The sequence below is a fragment of the Canis lupus genome, chromosome 3 (genome assembly GCF_003254725.2).
Source record: "Canis lupus dingo isolate Sandy chromosome 3, ASM325472v2, whole genome shotgun sequence".
Classification (NCBI taxonomy): Eukaryota; Metazoa; Chordata; class Mammalia; order Carnivora; family Canidae; genus Canis; species Canis lupus.
The window spans coordinates 2,766,528-2,786,944 of NC_064245.1; the positions used below are offsets into that span (position 1 = coordinate 2,766,528).

Genomic DNA, 20,417 nt, shown 5'->3' on the forward strand with positions numbered 1-20,417 from the left:
ATATCCAGAAATAGAATTTTGATTTGTAAATACTTTAGTCAGCTTGAAATTCAACTAAAATACATTTTGATTAAAAGACAGAATTTTACTTGGCATGATAGTTAAGAGGACACTCAAGGCAACCAAGAGGATCTGGTCAACAGGGTTAAAATAAATTCTAGAGAGCTGGATTTCAGGGTCTCCCAAGTCCAGTTCCAGCCCCTTTACAGGAATGCTCTAAATGTACAAGAAGGGGTTAACAATGTCTTGCTATTTAAAGAAAACCTCTGCGTAAATAACAAGTTACAGTCTTTTAGCCTGTGATTCTTCTTAAGAATACAACCGTAGACTAATATCGCTGTAGAAAATAGCAGGGGTGCCATTTTCTCTAGATTCTGAGGAAGAGTGGAATTAGTCTGTGATCATTAGAAAGCTTATAAAAACTTCTCTTGCTAGCACATGGGAAGACAAATTAGGGTGAGGATTCGTATCTATGGAGAGTTAAGCTCAAAAACTTCATTACTGGGAACTAGAACAACTTAGTCAATTTCTCGTAATGACAACTACATACAACATATACTCCATAGTATCATTAATATACAAAATACCAAATAGGTCCTGGTGTCTGAATCAGCCCCAACTGTCTTCCAAACGAATCATTTTACAAAGCTTTATCTGGAAAACATCTGGCGGTTCCTCACAAAGTTAAATGTGTAGAATTTACCATACAACTCCTAGTGCTTGCCCACAATAACTAAAAACAGGTCCTCAAACAGATCCTTATACGCAAATGTTCATTGCACTATTCACAACAGCCGAAAGGTGAAAACTGCCCAAATATGCACCAATGAATGAATGGATAAACAAATTATTAATATACACAATGGGATATTATTCAGCCACAAAAAGGAATGAAGTTAATTATACATGTTACGACATGGATGAACCTCCAAAACATTTAAGAAATGTATACTATGTGTAGGATGATTCCTTTTACATGAAATATGCAGGACAGGTAAATCCGTAGCAACAAAAAACAGACATGTGGTTGCCAGTGGCTGGGGGGAAATGAGGGATGGGGAGTAAATGGGTAAAGTTTACTATTCTGGAGTGATGAAAATGCTGGAACTAGAAAGTAGTAGTGGTTGTAGAGTACTGTCAACTGTACTAAATACCACTGAATTATTCACTTCAAAATGCTTAATTTTAAGTTAGAAGAATTGTACCTCACTTGACAAAGCTTTATCTTTAATTTCAGCATTGAATTAAGGCATTTATAAATGCCCTATTCGTCATGATGAAGTAATTTTCATTTTAAATCAGTCAAGAATAATTTTATGATATTTCAATTTAAAACATACTGTACCCATTTACCAACTCATGGCTCATATGCCACTTCACTCAGTTAAAATGTAATTTATAATTTCAGTTAAAGCACAATCTCTCTCCTTTTAATCCTTGAGCCGTTACCCATCTTGTTGCAGCCCATTTTATCCCAACCACAGATAATGCAACCTGTATTTATTTCCAATTGCAATGATACACACACACAAATTCCTGCGAATTTAAAAGTGTAACTTCCCTTCTCTCCCCACAAGATGTATACAGTTTCCAGAGACAGAAATGCTAAGAAACTATGTTAATTTTTAGTGAGAAACTATAGACTTGATAATATTTTAAAACCATATTAGGTGAGGTTATTGTGCCAATTATAAGACATTCCAAAGCAGTGGTCTAGAGCCATAGCAACACTTAAAAAAATAATAATTTTTAGGGATTAAAGAAACCCTTTCCAAAGTGCTTATAAGTATACTCATCTGTTAAATTTAGCAATGTTACATGAAGAAATCTGACCAATAAGGTTAATGAATTAAGTTTCTGCTCCTGTGTAAGTACAAAATATGAATACTTACACATTATTGTGTTGATTTTCAAATCATTCTAACTTGGGCTCTACTTTACTCCTGTAACTTTGCTTGTGAATGTTTTGTGCTGATGGAGTACATTTTTTACCACAAAAAAGAAAAACAGTCTATTCTTACCATAATTAAGAGCTTCTGGTGCTGTCCATTTAATGGGAATCTGCTTTAAGCCAGAAGATGAATACACTCCACCATCCTCTTGACGAGACATTCCAAAGTCACTGATTTTCAGAACGTTATTTTCACCTACCAGGCAGTTTCTTGCAGCCAGATCCCTAGGTTACAATAAGGTATAGAAAATGCCTATTAAAACAAATTGAAAGCTGCTTTCACATTTATGACTTCCACACTTTGCATTTTTACATTTGCAATGTATTTATAATGAGGTTAAGAATGCTTGTGATTTACCAGTCCTTCTCATCTTTTCTGTCATAGGCAAAAATCACCAGTGAGAGTATTTGCATAGGGAACAGGCCCCATGCTAATTTTCTAGGCACCACATATATTTCCATTTAAATAGAAAAGTACTGATTCTAGGGTTAAGAGAAAATCACAGAGGAGAGGCTACGCAAACTTGGCCTTATTTCTCACTGGACTAGATTTCCTAGAGTAGCACTATTTTACATAACTTCTGTAATGATGGAATGTTCTCTATCTGTGCTGCCCTATAGGTAAGTCATTGGCACGTGTGACTATTGAATACTTGGAATGGAACTCATGCGATCGAGAAACTGCAATTTTAAATGTACTTTTAGTTAATTAAATTTAAATAGCTGCATGTTGCTAGACAGCCTTTGGCTGTTGTAGACTTAGAGCTTCCCAAAGGGTGGAGAATGACTGAGGTGCTAGAGAGGCTTGCAATTCTTTTTCTACTGCATCTGGGACAGGCAAAACTGCAATGATCTGGCTCTGCCTGTCTCTCTCACCTCATCTTGTTCTACTCTACATAATTTCTAAATTCTACCTATACTGGGTTTCTTTTTCTCCTCAAATACAGGACAATCCCCTAATGTGCCTAATGTGACAAGCTTATTTCCACTGTAGGGCTTTGCCTGGAGTGCTCTTATTTGTTATTTGTTCTCTTTGCCTGGAGTGCTTTTCTTCTAGGCTATGTTATAGCTGGCTCATATTCATGCTTCGCTCAAATGCCCTTTTCTCAGAGAAATCTGTCTTGACCATCTCTTTTCATCACTGCGGTCTTCCTTATCAGATATCCCTACTTTAATTCTAGTGAGAAGCCCTTCAATAATCAAACTCATATATGTACCTATTTATACATTTTTATATATTTATATATGTAAAGACAGAGAATGTATATGAGTGTATGAATCTATACATATACACAGAAAATCAGATAATATGTCAAATAGTCTGAGTATGAAGAAAAAAGTTGTATAAGGGGAGAGATTTACTAGCAGGAATCCTATTTGAGGTAGGCTGTTAGGGAAGATCTCTTTGATAATATGGTATTTGATCAAAGACATGAAGGAAGTTAAGAAGCCAGCCATGGGGTTATCTAGAAGAAATGCATTCATGATAGAGACCCTGAAATTGGTACATACTTAGTATACTCAAGGAACATTAAGGAAGCTAGTATAACTGGTATGAAATGAGTGAGGGGAAGAAAATAGTCAATTTAATCAGAAGATTAGCCAAGACCAAATGATGTATAGCTTTTTTACTAGTAAGTCCCTTGGATTTTACTGAGAGTAAGCTGGGAGGTAACTGGAGAGTTCTGCGCACAAGAATGATGTGATCTTACTTAAGGTTTGAAGAACCATATGCTATTGTGTAGAGAATGAACTGATGGAGTTCCATTAGAAGACTATTTCAGAAGTCCAGGAATGGCAACGATAGCCTGCACGAAGATGGAGTCAATCAATAATATTTGCTGGTAGACTGGATGTGGAAAAGGAAAGAAAAGGAATCATGGATGACTCCAGGATATTTTGAGCCTGAGCACCTAGAAGCATGGAACGGACATTTACTGAAATGGGGAAGGTTACCAAAAAATTGCTAGAATGGATACAGGAATTTAGCCAAGTTGCAGGATATAAAAATCAACGCACAGAAGTGAGGTGCATTTCTATACACTAACAGTGAGGCAGAAGAAAGAGAAACCAAGGAATTGGATCTTATTTACAATTGCACAAAACCTGTAATATACCTAGGAATAAACCTAACCAAAGAGGTAAAGGAGCTATACTCTGAAAACTATAGAACACTCACGCAATAAATTGATGAAGACACAAAGAAATGAAAAAACATTCCGTGCTCATGGATTGGAAGAACAAATATGGTTAAAATGTCTATGCAACCCAAGGCAATCCAGTGCAATCCCTATCAAAATACCAACACTTTTCACAGAGCTGGAACAGACAATCCTAAGATTTGTAACCAGAAAAGACCCCAAATAGCCAAAGTAATGTTGAAAAAGAAAACCAAGAGTCGAGGCGTCACAATTCTGGACTTCAAGCTGTATTACAAGACAGTATGATAATGGGACAAAAGACACAATAGAATAGAAAACCCGGAAATACACTCAACTCTATAGTCAACTAATCTTCGACAAAGCAGGAAAGAATATCCAAAGGAAAATAGGCAGTCCTTCAACAAATGGTGTTGGAAAACTGGACAGCCACATGCGGAATAGTGAAGTTGGATGACTTTCTTACACCATATACAAAAATGAATAAAATGGATGAAAGACCTAAATGTGAGACAGGAATCCATCAAAATCCTAGAGGAGAATATAGGTAGCAACCTCTTTGACCTTGGCCACAGCTACTTATTAGACACATCTCCAGAGGCAAGAGAAACAAAAGCAAAAGTGAACTATTAGAACTTCTTTAAGATACAAAGCTTTTGCACAGCAAAGGAAACAGTCAGCAAAACTAAAAGGCAATCTATAGAATGGGAGAAGATATCTGCAAATGACATATCACAGAAAGGGCTAGTATCCAAAATCTATAAAGAACTTATCAAACTCAACACCCAAAAAACAAATAATCCAGTCAAGAAATAGCCAGAAGACATGGAGACACTTCTCCAAAGAAGAAACAAATGGCCAACAGGCACAGGAAAAGGTGCTGAACATCACTCATCATCAGGGAAATGCAAATCAAAACCACAATGAAATAACACCTCACCCAGGTCAGAATGCTAAAATGAACGACTCAGGGAATAATAGATGTTGGGATGGATGCAGAGAAAAGAGAACCCTCTTATGCTGTTGGTGGCAATGCAAGCTGGTGCAGGAACTCTGGAAAATAGCATGGAGATTCCTCAGAAAGTTAAAAATGGAGCTACCCTATGACTCAGCAGTTGTACCACTAAGTTTCGAAGTTTTCACTTCGAAAACAACAGTGATTCGAAGGGGTACCTGCACCCCAATATTCATGGCAGTGATGTCCACATTGACAGACGAATGGGTAAAGAAGATGTAGTGTATGTATACATTAGAATATTACTGAACCATCAAAAAAAAAAAAAGAAATCTTGCCATTTGCAACAAGGTGGATAGAACTAGAGGCTATTAGGCTGAGTGAAATAAGTCAGTCAGAGAAAGACAAACACCATATGATTTCACTCCTGTGTGGAATTTAAGAAACAAAACTGATGAACATTGGGGAAGGGAATGAAAAATAAGATGAAACAGAGAGGCAAACGATAAATGACTCTTGACTAGAGGGAATAAATTGTGGGTTGCTGGAGGAGAGGTAGGTAGGGGTCTGCTAAATGGGTTAAGGAGGGCACTTGTGGTGAGTCCTGGGTGTTAAAGGTAAGTGATGAATCACTAAATTCTATTCCTGAAACCAATACAGCGCTATATGTTAACTCACTTGAATTTAAATAAAAGCTTAGAAAAAAACAAAAAATAAATTACCATTACACTTCTCTCTCCTGCTGTCATAAAGAGGAAGCATACTAAAGTTGTAAAAGCATCAAGAGATAAGGAGACTGGGTGCCTAATGAGTATGCTATATATATTCTGGACTGTCTATCTCTGTATTTGTGGGCTTTTGTGTGTGTGTGTGTGTGTGTGTGTGTGTGTGTGTGTATGTTATATTTGCAGTCAAAAGTAATCAGTATGGATGGGGGAAGGCCTTAGTTTTGGACATGTATAGTTTATTAGATTTTCAAGTATAGATATAGACTAGGCAAGTGGGTCTATTAGTCTGGAGGTTAGAAAAGGTCTAAGAGTTGTCAGCTTTCAGATTTGAGGTTATAGAATTACAGAATGCTTTCACCTAGAGAGTGAGTGTAGAGAGGAAATAGAGGTGTTCAAGGCATGCCATCATTTAGTTGCCTGTTTTGTTGTTTCCCCCTCATTTCTCTTGGAGCGCTCCTCTTATGTGTACTCCAGTTACACAGGAATACAAGGGAGGCAACATTAGTGTCTGAAACATAATAGAAACCAAATCCTTGTGACCTGAGGAATCAGGAAAAGAGGTCCTTATAAGTGTATGGAAAATCATAGAGAGGAAACGGCCAGAGAAGAGGATTACCTGGTTCCATGTTTGAACCCACACAAGTTTCAGTCTAATCCTTGAGCTACACATTTGATGGGCAGACCTAAGCCCGTTTAGAGAACAAAACTCCTTTAAACCATGTCTCAAAGTAATTCCTGGCTGTCTCACACGGTCTCACACAGGGTACTAAAACACAGGCTTTGAGAAAGTTAACTGTGATTTGAATCACTGTGAGACAGAATTTGCATTCTGAACCCAACAGGGTTGATTGCCTACAGAAACAAAAATCTTAATAATCTCCAGCACAATATAACAGGGACTTAGAGTTTGTACAGTATAACATTCATAATATCTAGGGCACAACTCAAAATTGCTAAACATACAGAAAACCAGAAAAATGTGATCAATTCTAAGGGAAAAGCAATCAACAAATGCCAACATTGTAGTAACCATAATAAAGTGGCTATTATAACTATACTCCGTTCGATAAAGGAAATATATTTGAAATTAATGGAAAAGCAGACATCCTTAGTAGAGGAATAGAAACTGTAGAAAAATTATAAAAATGGAGAAACTGAGAAATAAAATACAGTATCTAAAATTTAAAAATCACTGCATAGGATCAAAAGCATACTGATAACAGAGGAGTCAATACACTTGAAGATAATCCAATATAAAATACCCCAGCTGAAGAACACAAAGAAAAGAAAATAGAAAAATGTGAAAAGAGTATCAGGGATCTATACAATATCAAAATATGGAAAATACCTATTACCGGAGGAGAGGAAATAAGAGTCTGGGAGCCTACTTCTCCCAGAGGTAGAGGAACAGAGTGATTGAGGCAGAAAATCTGTTTGAAAAAATAATGACTAAAGTCCCTAATTTAGTTGAAAGAAATAAATTTACATATTTAAGAATCTCCAAACAGGGTAAAAATAAATAAAAAATCAAAACCAAAAAAACCCTCCTACACATATCCTTATCAAGCTGCTAAAATCCAAGAAAAAGAAAATGTCTTAAAAGTGGATAGAGAAAATGACACATTCGATACAGAAACCGATTCAAATAATCCAATTTCTCAAAAAAAAAAAAAAAAAGATGGGGGCAGAAGACTATGGAATAACATCTTTCATTTGTTAAGGTGGCAATTTTTCCCAATTTATCTATAGACTTAATGTACACCCAATTAGAATTCAAGCAGATGTCTCTGTCAACCCAGAATTCCATAGCCAGCAAAAATATCCTACAGAAATGAAAGCAGTACATTGTCATATGAAAGAAAACAGAATTAACGGTCAGTGGATCCACTCTACCAGAAACACTAGTAGTTCAGACTAAATGATACCAGAAAGAAATCTGAAACATCAGGATAGAAGGAAGCACAACAGAAATGGTAAATATGCAGGCAAATATACATTTTTTCCCTCTTAAGTTCTTTAAAATGTGACTGAATATTGAAAATATTACAGCATTATCTGATCAGGTTTTCAGTGTATGTAAATGTTATACATAAAAACTACCAGAAAAGACAGAGGTTGAGTGTGTACAAAGGAACTCATATGGATGAAAATTTTCTACATTTCCCATGAAATGATATAGTATTAACTCTTAATAATTTGTCAAAGGTTAGGTGTGCATATTCCAATCTATAGAGCAACTCCTAAAAAAAAAGATATAAAAAGAAACAGCTAAAACATCAAAAGATATAATTATATAGGATGCTAAAAAATATCAAACATTATATAGTCAAAATATCAAATATTCAAAATATCAGTATCTAGACTAAAAAGTAGTCATTAATACTGATTCTACAGACAGAAGAAGATATAGATAATAATAGTTCTATATTTAAGAACAAGTATAATTTGGCATCAAAAAATATTCCCAAAAAGCAAATTTCAACTCAGATGGTTTCATTAGTAGGTTTTATCATACAATTTACATATTGTATGTATGATATTATGTACGTATTATAATAACAATATTATAGGAGCTGTTTCAAAACAGAGAGAGTAACTGTCTAACTCACTTCATGAGGTCAGTAGAACTCTAATACAAAAGCTGACAGACACTATCAAAATACAAGAAAATATCATAAAGACAGAGCCAAATATTTTAAAGAAAATATCATCAAATCAAATCCAGTAATATATAAAAAGGATAACACATCATGGCCAAGTAGGGCTTATCCAATTATGCAAGGTTGGTTTAACATCTGAAAATTAATAAATGTAATCCACTAGATTGACAGAAAACAGGGAACAAAACCATTTGATCATTCCAACTGAAGCAGAAAAAGCATTTGACAGCATTCAATATCTGTTAATGATAAAATGCTCAGCAAATTGGAAATACTAAGGAGCTTACTCAACCTGACGAAGGGCATCTACAAAAAATTCAACTACCAATATCATACTTAATGGTGAAAGACTAAAATGCCTGCTTTTACCAACTTCTATTCTTGAGGTTCTAGGCTTCAAAATAAGGCATAAAAGCAAAGCAAAGCAAAGCAAAACAAAACAAAAAAACAACCAAACAAAAAAACCACACACACAACAAAAAAAAACCCAAAAAGAAGTACAAATTTCAGACAAAAGTAAAACTAGCCTTATTGGCACTATTTGCAGACATGATTTTTTTTTTTAACATAGAAAATCTCAGCCTAGAGGAGAACACAGGAACTAGCCTGTTTGACATGAAGTGTAGCAAATTCTTTCTAGATATGTCTCCTGAGGCAAGGAGACTAAAGCAAAAATAGACTATTGGGACTTCATCAATAAAAACCTTCTGCACAGTGAAGGAAGTAATCAACAAAAATAAAAGGCAGTCTGCAGAATGGGAAAAGATATTTGCAAATGACTTAGCTGATAAAAGGTTAGTATCCAAGATCCATAAAGAATTTACATAACTCAATACCCAGAAAGTGAATAATCCAATTAAAAATGGGCAGAAGAGATGAATAGACATTTTTCCAATGAAGACATCCAGGTGGCCAACAGACATGAAAAGATGCTCAACATGACTCATCATCAGGGAAATGCAAATCAAAACTACAATAAGCTATCACCTCACATCTGTCAGAATGGCTAAAAACAGTAATTCAAGAAACAATAGGTGGTGGTGAGGATGTGGAGAAAGGGGAACCTCTTACACTCTTGGTGGAAAGGCAGACTGGTGCAGTCATTCTGGAAAACAGTGTGGAGGTTCCTCAAAAAAGTTAAAAATAGAGCTACCTTATGAATCAGCAATGGCACTACTATTTACCCAAAGAACACAAAAATACTAAGTCAAAGGGATACATGTACCCCAATGTGTTTAGCAGTGTTATCTACAATAGCCAAATTATGGAAACAGCTCAGGTGACCACTGACTGCTAAATGGATAAAGAAGATGTGGTGTGTATATTACTGGAGTATTACTTGGTCATGAAAAGGAATGAAATCTTGCCATTTACAACAACATGGATGGAGCTAGAGTGTATAACACTAAGTGAAGTAAGTCAGTCCGAGAAAGACAAATACCATATGATTGCATTCATCTGAAATTTAAGAAACAAAAGAAATGAGCAAAGTAGGGGGGAGAAAAAAGAGGGAGGCAAAGCAAGGAACCAAATGTTAACTGTTAATAGAGAACAAACTGATGGTTACCAGAGAGGGGAGGTGGTGGTGGGGAATGGGTTGAATAGGTAGGTGCTTATCACTTATAGTGGAATCATTATATTGCATTAATGAAACTAACATTACACTGTATGGTAACTGGAATTTCAGTAAAAATTTTAAAAAAGAAAAAATGAGAAAATCATAGGGAATTTACATACAAAGAACTAAAAGCAATGAATCTAGCAAGGTTGCAAGATAAAAGTCTAATATAAAAAAATTTTTGTATGCTAGCAGCCCAACAATTAGAAAATAAATTCCATTTATAGTATTGCCAATAAAACAAATACCTACAAGTAAATCTAGCAAAAGACAACCATTAAACTTAAAACTACAAAACCTGACTGAGAAAAAATAGCAAATAAACAAATGGAAAGACATTCATTCCATGCTCATTGAGTAGAAGACTCAATACTGTTAAAATGGCCATTTCCCCCCAAATCTGTAAATTCAATGGACTCCCAACCATTGGTCTAGCAGTTTAGTAAAATTAGAAAAGATCTAGTAAAATTAGACAAGCTGCTTTCAAAATGACTATGGCAATGCAAAGATCGTAAAATGATCAAGATAATTTCTTTAAAGTACAGAGTTGAAGAGCTTACCTAAACTGTAAATCTTAATTTAAAGCTACTGTTATCAACATAGTTCATTAAATACAAAGAGATATGATAGTTCAATGGAACAGAGTAGAAGGTCCAGAAATACATCCGCAAATGTAGGGTCAACTCTTTTTTTTTTTAATTCAAAAATTTATTTTAATTTTTTAAAAAATTTAAAAATATTTTAGAGAATGAGTGGGGGGAGAAGCAGAGGGAGAAAAATCTTCACCCAGACTCCCCGCTGAGCGGGGAGCCAGATGAGGGGCTCGATCTCAGTACCCTGAGATCATGACTTGAGCTGAGATCAAAACTTGGCCGCACCACGAGCTGAGTCACGCAGGCGCCCCAATGTCAGCTCGTTTTTGACAGGAGTCCAGTGGTGCCACAGTACACATCTCTGATTCCTGCTGCGCTGCGGGTGCTTCTTGGGGCCACATGCCATTACTCCCGGTCGGAACGAGCCTTTCTTCACTGCGCCACCTTAGCGGTTCAGAGTTTCGGCGTCAGTCAACACCTGCGCTTCTGGTGTCACAACCATCCTCCCTGCACCACCAGCTTACAGGGTTCCTTCTCTGCAGTGAGGATTACGGCCTTGGGACCCATCAGTCCAAAACCAATTGAGAGGTACCTCCGATTCGATGTAAATACCGTTCCGTAACATTTACCAAAAACTCTTTTTGGGGTTGCAGGAAGTTCAAGTGGATGGAAATAGTATCTTTTGGGCATAGTCTATGAATTAAAAATGAAAGCTTAGGCCCTCAGGCAGTCAGCACACCCCGCACACTCGCTGCCTGCCCAGTGCCCGAGCAAGTCTAAAGGAGTCCGGAAAAGCAGATTGTGACCTCTGGCTGGGGCGCTGACCATCTAGTTTGGGAGATAAGGAAGACGTACCCCATACCCCTTTCCTCTTCCCTCTCCATTCCTTTCCTTCTTCAGCTGGGGCGGCCCAGCCCAGAGCCCGGGGGCATAGGAGCCCCTCTGTGCATGCAGCCGCTGGAGGAGAGGCCTAGGGCCGCGGTGTTCCCCATGCAGGTCCCGCACGACCTCGCCTGGCCCGGCCGCGGCGCTAGGGGAGCCTTCCTTAGGTCTGCTGAGTAACTCGCCTCGCAAGTGCAGGTTAGGAGCTCACCCTCGGGGTGTGAACCGGAGGAGGGGTCTTACCGAGGCGTACAGACATGAGTCACGGATCCCAGGGGGCTGCAGAGCCTTAGAGGAGACCGGGCTGCGGCAGGTGGAGGCCGTGAGGTGCTCTCCCCGGCCATTTGGAAGGCCCGAGAGCGGGCGTCTTGCTTGGGGACGCGGTGCTCCTCGGAGCAAAGGCTGCTGGATAGCAGGAGTGGCCGGAGGCCAGGCCTGCACTCTCCTGGATGCCTGATCCTAGGCGTCACTTCCCTGCCTGCGGCTCGGATTACACAAGGTCAGGGCTCACTCTTCACACGGGGAAGAAGTTAGAGAAAAACTGGGGTGTGTGCCTTTGTTTTCTTTTTTTTTTTTTTTTAATACAAAATCTATTCCCATTGGGTCTGGATAATATGGAGTCACAAATAACTGGCAACATTTCGGAGGAGAAAACCTCTTTAAGGCAGCCCTAAGTTTTCCTCATTCTGGCTTAAAACATGGCATAAAACCAACCTCAGTGTGGTGGGGGTGGGTGGGTAGTGAACGAAGCAGGTATTTGACGTAATCGAATCATGTACCGCTTAACCCTGTCCCATGGCTGCACCGTGTGAACTCTGAAGAGCTAAAGTTGTTACCTTTAAGAAGGGACACGTCGAACTCCCTCCCCTCTCAAAAGAGGAAAAAGAAAAAACGCAAACAAACCAGAAACTGAGTAACAAGCATACGAAGACCGGTTTCCTGAAAAAGCCAAAGGTCATCATCAGTGGCTCTAAAACAGGAGATAGGAGCGTTTTGATGGGGAGGGAGCATGAACGCCAGTTTCTGGGGGCAACATCTTGCGCCCAGCGGAACAGTCAACGACCCACCGGGCGTGCCAGCAAACTGAAGCTGGGCAAGGTGGAGGGTCTTGGGCGACAGCAGGGCCGGGGGGCGGGGGGGACCATTTCCTACTGGCCAATACCACAGCCGCTACTGGGCCGACAGCGATGGGATCAGTGATCCGCCAAAAAAGAGATGAGCAGCCAGATTTAAAATGAATAGATCTTTTAGAAAGGCACAGGTGAGCATGAAAACCTCCCCCACGTGAGTTCCAAGCGCACCTTGACTACTGCACCCCGGTGTTCCGAGGCTCTTACCTGCACGTGCCGCATACCCCCCCCCCCCCCCACAGCTTCCCCGCCACTCCGACCGCGGCGCTCGTGTCCTAAAGGAGAGCTCCCAAGGGAAGCCCCAGCTGCAAAACTGCGGAAATCAGTCCCATTACTGAACTGGGCTTTTTCTCTTCCCTGGAAAAACTGTTGAGTGTCACAGACTTCTGGGAGGTTGGAGACAGAAGTGTGGCTTCCGTTGGTGCGGGAACAGGCCAGCGGGCAGGGCAGGCTAGAGCGTAATTTATGCTTTTATTTGCCCGGGGCTGGTGCGAGGCCCCGCGGGCAGACGCGGTGAGAGCCCCAGGTCTCCCTGTTCTCGAGCCCCGCTCCCCCGCTGCTGTCAGGGCGCAGAGTCCTCTGTATTGCAGGACCTTCATTTACTTAAAGCCACTGCTGAAATGCAGACAGGTGACCCGCGGGGAAGGGGGCATGTAGTATCCCCGAGTCCTACTTGAGCATTAATGATTTGAACAGATAAATATGGATAAAGACATACAAAGCCTCAGGGGAAATGGGGATGAAAGGGCGGTTCTGTGAGCAGAGGGGGAAAGAGACAGGGGACCAGCGTTGGGAACCCGCTAAAGACAGGCCCGGGCCAGGCACACGGTGGGCTACTATGGGAAAGGTCAGGGGGTGGATGTTTAAAGGCGTGCTGTGGCACTAGGTGAGGGCCACGAGGCACAGGTGACTCCTCAAAAGTCTGTCTAGGGCAGGCTCTTGCGTATTTGTCCTAAAGCAGGTCACCTTCTTCCCGACTGCAGGGGAGACCATCGCTGGGGCTCGAACGCCTCAACCCGCTGGGGGAGTCATGCTTCACTGAGAGGCATCCTGTGAAGACACCGAAGCCTCTGGGGATTTCCTCTAATGAGGCTGCTGCCCAACGGCTGGGACACACAACGGCCGGGTCCCCGCCTGGCACAGCCGACTGAATGGGAACTATTTATGGAAGCTGCTGGAGGTCGCCTTCCTTTACTTACAATGGACGTGTTGTGTTCAGCACCTGCGGACGTGCTTCCCTCTTCTGGCTCTCTGGTTTCCTTTCCTGGGGCCAGTCCCCCATAAGGGAATTCTGTGGGGCGACACACACACACCCACTCCACACATTTTTTCTTTTTTTTAATTTTTATTTATTTATTCGTGATAGAGAGAGAGAGAGATAGGCAGAGGGAGAAGCAGGCTCCATGCAGGGAGCCCGATGCAGGACTCAATCCCGGGACTCCAGGATCGCACCCTGGACCAAAGGCAGGCGCCAAACCACTGAGCCACCCAGGGATCCCCCATATTCTTGTGTTTAGCTTAGACGTCAAAGCCCTAGGTGGTTAGCTAAAGCAGAGGAAGTCCTACTAAATATGGATACTGACAACAAGTTCAGGACCACACACGGGTAGTGATGACCCCGGCTTCAGTCCTACATTTACGTGCAGAACCCAACGGGAACGTTCTTTGTACGGTTTGTAGTTTGAGGAAATGAGTACTCTATTTGTAGAGTCAGGTATAAACCTCTCTCAGTCACTGCTCTCTGCTGTCAGCTCTCGGCCACATTGTGCAACAAGACACCAAACCTCTAGAGACTAGCTGAGGGTACACAATTTCAATAAGTCGTGATCTAATGTTAAATCTCTTAAGAAATTAAAAAAAAAAAAACCCATCTGCTCCAGGGAATAGGGGAACAGGGGGAGGACAAATTAAAAAATATTGACGGAAAGTAAATGCCTAAATCTGTTTAGTCCAGAGAAATATACCAAATCCCAACAGGTGATTCAGCAACAAAATCGAAACTTCTGTCTCAAGCTCACATCCGGGGCCACTAGCGGTCTGCGGCTGCAGTAAGATGCATTGCAGGACTGGGCTCTGATGTTAGCCTCAGTCCTGACGCCAAGAGCCTCTGGTCCTACAAGACTTCTGGAAGGGAGATTTTTAAAATACCTACTTCTCCCACTAGGAGAGTACGAGAAATAAAAATGGATGCTTGAGTGACAAATGATGTAACTTAAAATACTACATTTGGAATGTGAATGTGAGACCTGGGGCTCAGGTTCCTCTGAGCACAAGGGAGAAAAAAAGCGACAAAACCACTCCTTACCAAAAAGCCATCATGGTAACAGCTGTCATTTACCGAGGGCCTTATACGTGTCAGGTACTGGTTTAAATGTTTTCCATGTAACCCATTTTCCATCAGTACTCAACGGCCTGCATACTAATCTGAACATTAAAATCTCAGATTTTTCCAGAAGCAGTCATGCACACAGTGGGTATAATATGAATTTTATGATTTCTTCGTACCATATCCACCCTGATCTAAGAGCTGTATGTTTTATAATGGCTGACAGAGGAAATCCAACGTGATAGTAAGCTACTAAGTACTCAATAAAGTTCTGAAATGAATTTATATCTTATTAATCACAATAGTAAAAATAGTACTGCATATACATACACACATGCATACACGCACACACACACACACACACACACAAGATATTATTCTGTCTCAAATGCTTGATGTGCACTTGCAACACCTGCAATACCTTGGAGGAACCGGGAGTCCATGGTCCGCCGGTTGACCACCACCATATAGGTCAGTTCTAACATCCTATTATACTCCAGCTTAAAGGCATTGTCTTCCTGTCACCAGCTGGATGGAACTAGTCACTAGTGGTGCTAGATGGTCCTGCTAAAGAGTTTTCCACATTTCTGGGGCAACAACAAGTGTTAACAGCTGATGAATGGAAGTCAAGGCTGGAGGGTAAGCTACAAGAGCGCCACTCCGTGTACCCAACGGTCCCACCTGCCCCAGGACCGAAGAATCATAGTACAGGCGTCCTCCTGCCTGACTCTGCTGAATAACTGTGGGTGCAAACCAGATAATGCACTTCCCAGTGCCGTAAAAATTAATATTAATTATCTATTAAGCACTTAGTAGATATTAGACACCTGTTATCCCTAACCCGAATTTGAGGGTACATGAGCCCTATTTGAGTGTAGCTATTATGCAGATAAAGATTTGTGTGTTTGTTTATGAGATTAAGGAATCTGCCCAAGAACACAGCGATATTAAGTGACTGAGTACAGAATCTCTCTTACTCCAAGGCCCATGTTTAGTGTTTTACAAAGCTGAGTGTTCCTTTGGTCTCTTTGAAATATTAATTTTATCATGACAAAGGTAATCTTCTGCACTACCTGATGACATGCGTGTCTGGCATTCTGTCCCTGGGAAGTGATTTCTTTGTCATTTAAGTTTCGTGGAACAGAATCCCTGACTCAATACTTAGGCTCTAGAATATAGAATATGTTGAGAGGACTAAAATATGCATTATTTTTCTATCCTGTATCAAGGCACATAACAATGCCTCCACAATCTTTTCATTATAGCTCATACTTTCATGATGTGATATACGTACAATCGGGCCCAAATTAAGATATAAAAGACGCATAAAGGAGCAGAGTGACTGTGTAATCTGTGATGCTCACGGTGCCATAATGAACCTCGGGATCATTTACATTTTTACAGTCTGCAAAATGTTCAGCTGCTGATGAACAAACACACTCTAATTATGGTGGAAGGCACCTAGATTTAGATACTGAATGATCGGCTGTGGTTAACTGTTTGCAGGATCGTCGTCTCTGCACCATGGAGGGCACCAACTCTGCACTTTGCTGAGAGGGTCGGCAGTGGATGACCTCCACGCAATGCCCCATTGACCAACCCCTTCTCTCCCTCAACGGTCAGAGCTACTGGCCAGCTGGCACTTTTGCCTCTGGTTTGGAGATCCCTAATAGACTCTCAGGCTGTATGCCTGAGGCAGGGAGACGGCCTCATCCAGTGTACCACCAAAGAAAGTGTCCTTAGCATAGACTGAGCCCCTATGGACAGAGGGGAAGCATCCAGTCCTATTTTTTGTGTCACCAGTATCCTGTTAATGGAGAAGACTTTTCAGTATTTACAGGAGCTCAAGAGGAATAATGCCTCTGGTGTGCCTCAACTGTTCTTTCCTTGCCTCCCATTTACATTCTTTTAAATGAAATTTTCATCATTCCCATTTCAATTTCTAATGTTGTTTTCTGTGTTTATGAACCGATATCCCAGGTGACTTTATAATAAATTTCCCTTCAGTTCTATGATTGCTTTCAGTGTATGAAATCCAAATAGGAGGGTCTAAGTTACGAATACAGGTCTATTTTGTAATAATTCATTTTTATCTTGAAAGAAATATCTGAAATTCAATTTCTTTTCTGTCTCTCTATATTTTCTTTCCATAGTCAGGAGAGCTTGCTTTAACTTCGTTCAATTTTAATTCTGCATTCTGTTTGATAATCCAATGCTATAAAAATAAAGTCTTAGGTTTTGATTTCATATAGGTAGCTGTTTTTCTCTTCTTGTAATTCTACAAAAGTTTAAAAATATTCATCCAACGTCCTTCCATAATTAGTTGTTATTCACTCTGTGATTCTTTGATGTAGTCACACAAATTCTGTATTTTGCATTCATGAAGGATTACTTGTCTGAGCAAATATTAGCTTTGCATATACATGTGTCCTTTTGGTCTCTTAATGAAATTTTCTTTTGCCCATTTGCAGACCAGTGACATAAAACAAAAGTGCCTGAAAGATTCAAGGTGGACAAAGTAATTTATATAAATGTAAAACCTGCTCACGAAAAATTCCAAAAAATTCTGGCAAATTTTATAGTGATCTCCAAACTACCAGAGCAAAAATGTGACAGGCTTAATGGCATTCTGTGAGTGTGCAGCAATAGCAGCACATCAAAGTGAGTATCACAGTATCCTGATGAAATTACACATGGAATAATTACCTGTGTGGGAACTTAATTAGAGCACAGGGTTTTAAAATTCCATGAAATACCAAATTGTCATTTTAGTGCCATCAACTGAATCTGAGCTGATATTAAGTAATAGACGGACCTTTTAGATTATTCAAATTATTTTTAGAGCCAAGTAATTAGGGCTACATTCGACACTTTCCTTATTACAACCTTGTTATTTTGGCACAGATAGTCATTCTGTTGAGTACATGCTACAAGATAATATATAATTTAGACCATGAGGCCCACCACCTTTGATAACAATGATGGTGGAAAAAGGAAATGAAAGTATTTCTGGCTATTTGATCTAGGAACTGATTAAGGAAACACTACTAAGGATTCTCGGGTGCCGCTTGACATATGCGCAATCAACCTTCCTTTCTTCCTTCTTCCCTCCCTTCCAGGCTCCATGCCCAGTGTGGAGTCCAACATGGGGCTTGAAATCATGACCCTGCGATCAAGACCTGAACCGGGATCAAGAGTTGGATACTTAACTGAGCCACCGAGGTACCCCCAAATTCTCAGTATTTTACATATACCAAGACACTTCTTCTAATTTACTTTGCACTTTTTTAAAGTACCATCCCATTAATCTTATAATTACAGAATGTAGCTACTACTACTATCGATGTATGTACACATTGACCCATTAGGCTATCATTGGTTCAACTTTCCTTTATCACGGCCTTACTAGATACCAGGGCCTTTGCTATGTGCTACAAATAAAGATAAGCCAACTCCTGTCCTTAAGAAGTTCAATTTTATAAAAAGAGATAGCTATGTAAGCACATAAACTACCGTATTGGAAATGACAAGTGTGAGGGTTAGGAGTAAGCTCTCACAGACAGGCCTGGTATGAAAAATATGACCATATTATTTTGTACTTCTCCACCCTGTGTCTAGGCTAACTTGCCACTTGGACAAGCAGAATTTGGCAGAAGTAATGTAATGTCATCAAGTTCTGGAGTGTAGGCCTCCAGGGACTTTCAGCTTCTCCTTTCGTCTTCCTGGAACACTCCTGATACCACGTAGAGAAGCCTGAGTGAGAAGCCATGTGTGTGGGGGCAGAGGGAAGCTTACACTCCACTGGGAGGCTCCAGCCATGTGAGTAAGACTCAACTAAACTCTGTGGGCCTGGTCAAGCTACTGGATGTCTGAAGCCACATAAGCGACCCCAAGGGAGAATAGCAGAGAGCTGTCTGGCTGAGCCCAGGCCGAATGATGACCCTCAGTGTATTTGGGGTGGTATTTTATGAAGCACTAGATTTAGTAACAGTGAGAATGACAGTTCAACAGCAAGGATTGGTAGGACGGAGTTGGAGGTAAGAGACCAAGGAAAACCATCACTGTTCATAAAGAGCACCTTCTTTCTCATCCATCCCTAATAGAAAACTGTGGCAGGGCGTTCTTACTGGTGCAATGATCTCTCCTGGTTTAGCTTCTGATCTTCAGCTTTGAACTTGCTTTCTCTCTAGCATCTAGCTTTTTATAAGCTGAGTTTGCCCTCTCTCAAGCTTTTCTGAACTCGTGATTTCTAGGCTATTGACTGGTATGTCTTCTAAATTCTGCTTCTTGGGATATCTCTGTGTCCAGCCAATGCCCTTCCCACAGGGATCTACCTGGCTCCAAGCTTTTGGACTACCAAGTCTCACCTGATATGAAAAGAAGAATAAATATTAAACAACTGGCATATGGAAGCTAGTTGATTTAGTGGTAAACTTGCCTTGGATGCTTTGAGGGAATTTTGATATCAGATTAGAACAAATACAGTAAGTGACATGGATATTGATGACTCGGAGTCATCAATAATGGTTAGCTATTGTGGGGTATATTTGGTATCACCAAGCAGAAAAATGCGGTAGACAGCTTATGATTTCCATTACAAAGATTTAAAATTGAGGGAGAGAAGGCCAAGGGCTACATTGATTTGATTCCTTTAAAAAAAAAAAAAAATCTATTTAGCACTTGCTTTTTGCCAGGCACTGTTCTAGGCAAAGCAGCGACAAAATAGACAAGAATTCATGTCCCGGGGGTGGGGGTGGGGGTATGTTCATTCCTCTGGTTTGAACTAGTTAAATGATGCATTGTCACATAGGACACATGGAAATAATTACTCAAAGACATATTCCATATAATGTAAAATGGGGATCCATCAAAGGGGGAAGGAGTGGGGAGTAAAGAAATATGTGACACATTATATCTAAGTAACTGTTGATTCTTTCTGTTAAAAGAAAATGAAGACAAAAATCTAGATGGCTTCAAGCTGGCTTGTGGCAGGGAGGAAGCAGAGGGGTATAAGGAAAAATAGGCTCGAGTCCTCATGCTGCTGACACTAGAAGAGATCAGGATTAGGGTGCTAACACACAAAAAAGTGGGTGTGGTACTTCCCATTATAATGGGGGGAAGAAGGGCATCAATTAGAATAAAAAGAACCTACTCTATAGGCCTAAAAGTAGAACTTACCAAAAAAAGATACATGTCAATGATCTTAAATGAAAATGCAGCAAACAGTGAGAACAAAGGGCCATTTAGATACACTATGTGTTAAGGGCAAGAACAAAAGCAGCACAATTCCACCCAGACACAGAACCAATCAGAGGAGGGTAATGTATAAAACATGTCATAGACAGGGCGTCAGTAATACCAGCAGAAACCAAGGGAGACGGCAGCAGGAAGTATCACACAGGGGCCAGAGGACCT

General features: G+C 40.3%; 1 protein-coding gene across 14 annotated transcripts in view; it reads right to left on the bottom strand.

Annotated features, from left to right (window-relative positions):
• Positions 1 to 20,417, bottom strand: part of FER (FER tyrosine kinase) — a 433,137-nt gene that overhangs the window by 22,257 nt on the left and 390,463 nt on the right. For all 14 annotated transcript variants that reach the window (XM_049107895.1, XM_049107893.1, XM_025438260.3 and 11 more), the window contains one exon: positions 2,022 to 2,176. In XM_049107895.1, the coding sequence (XP_048963852.1) occupies positions 2,022 to 2,176 (155 nt within the window). The remainder of the gene's footprint in view (positions 1 to 2,021; positions 2,177 to 20,417) is intronic.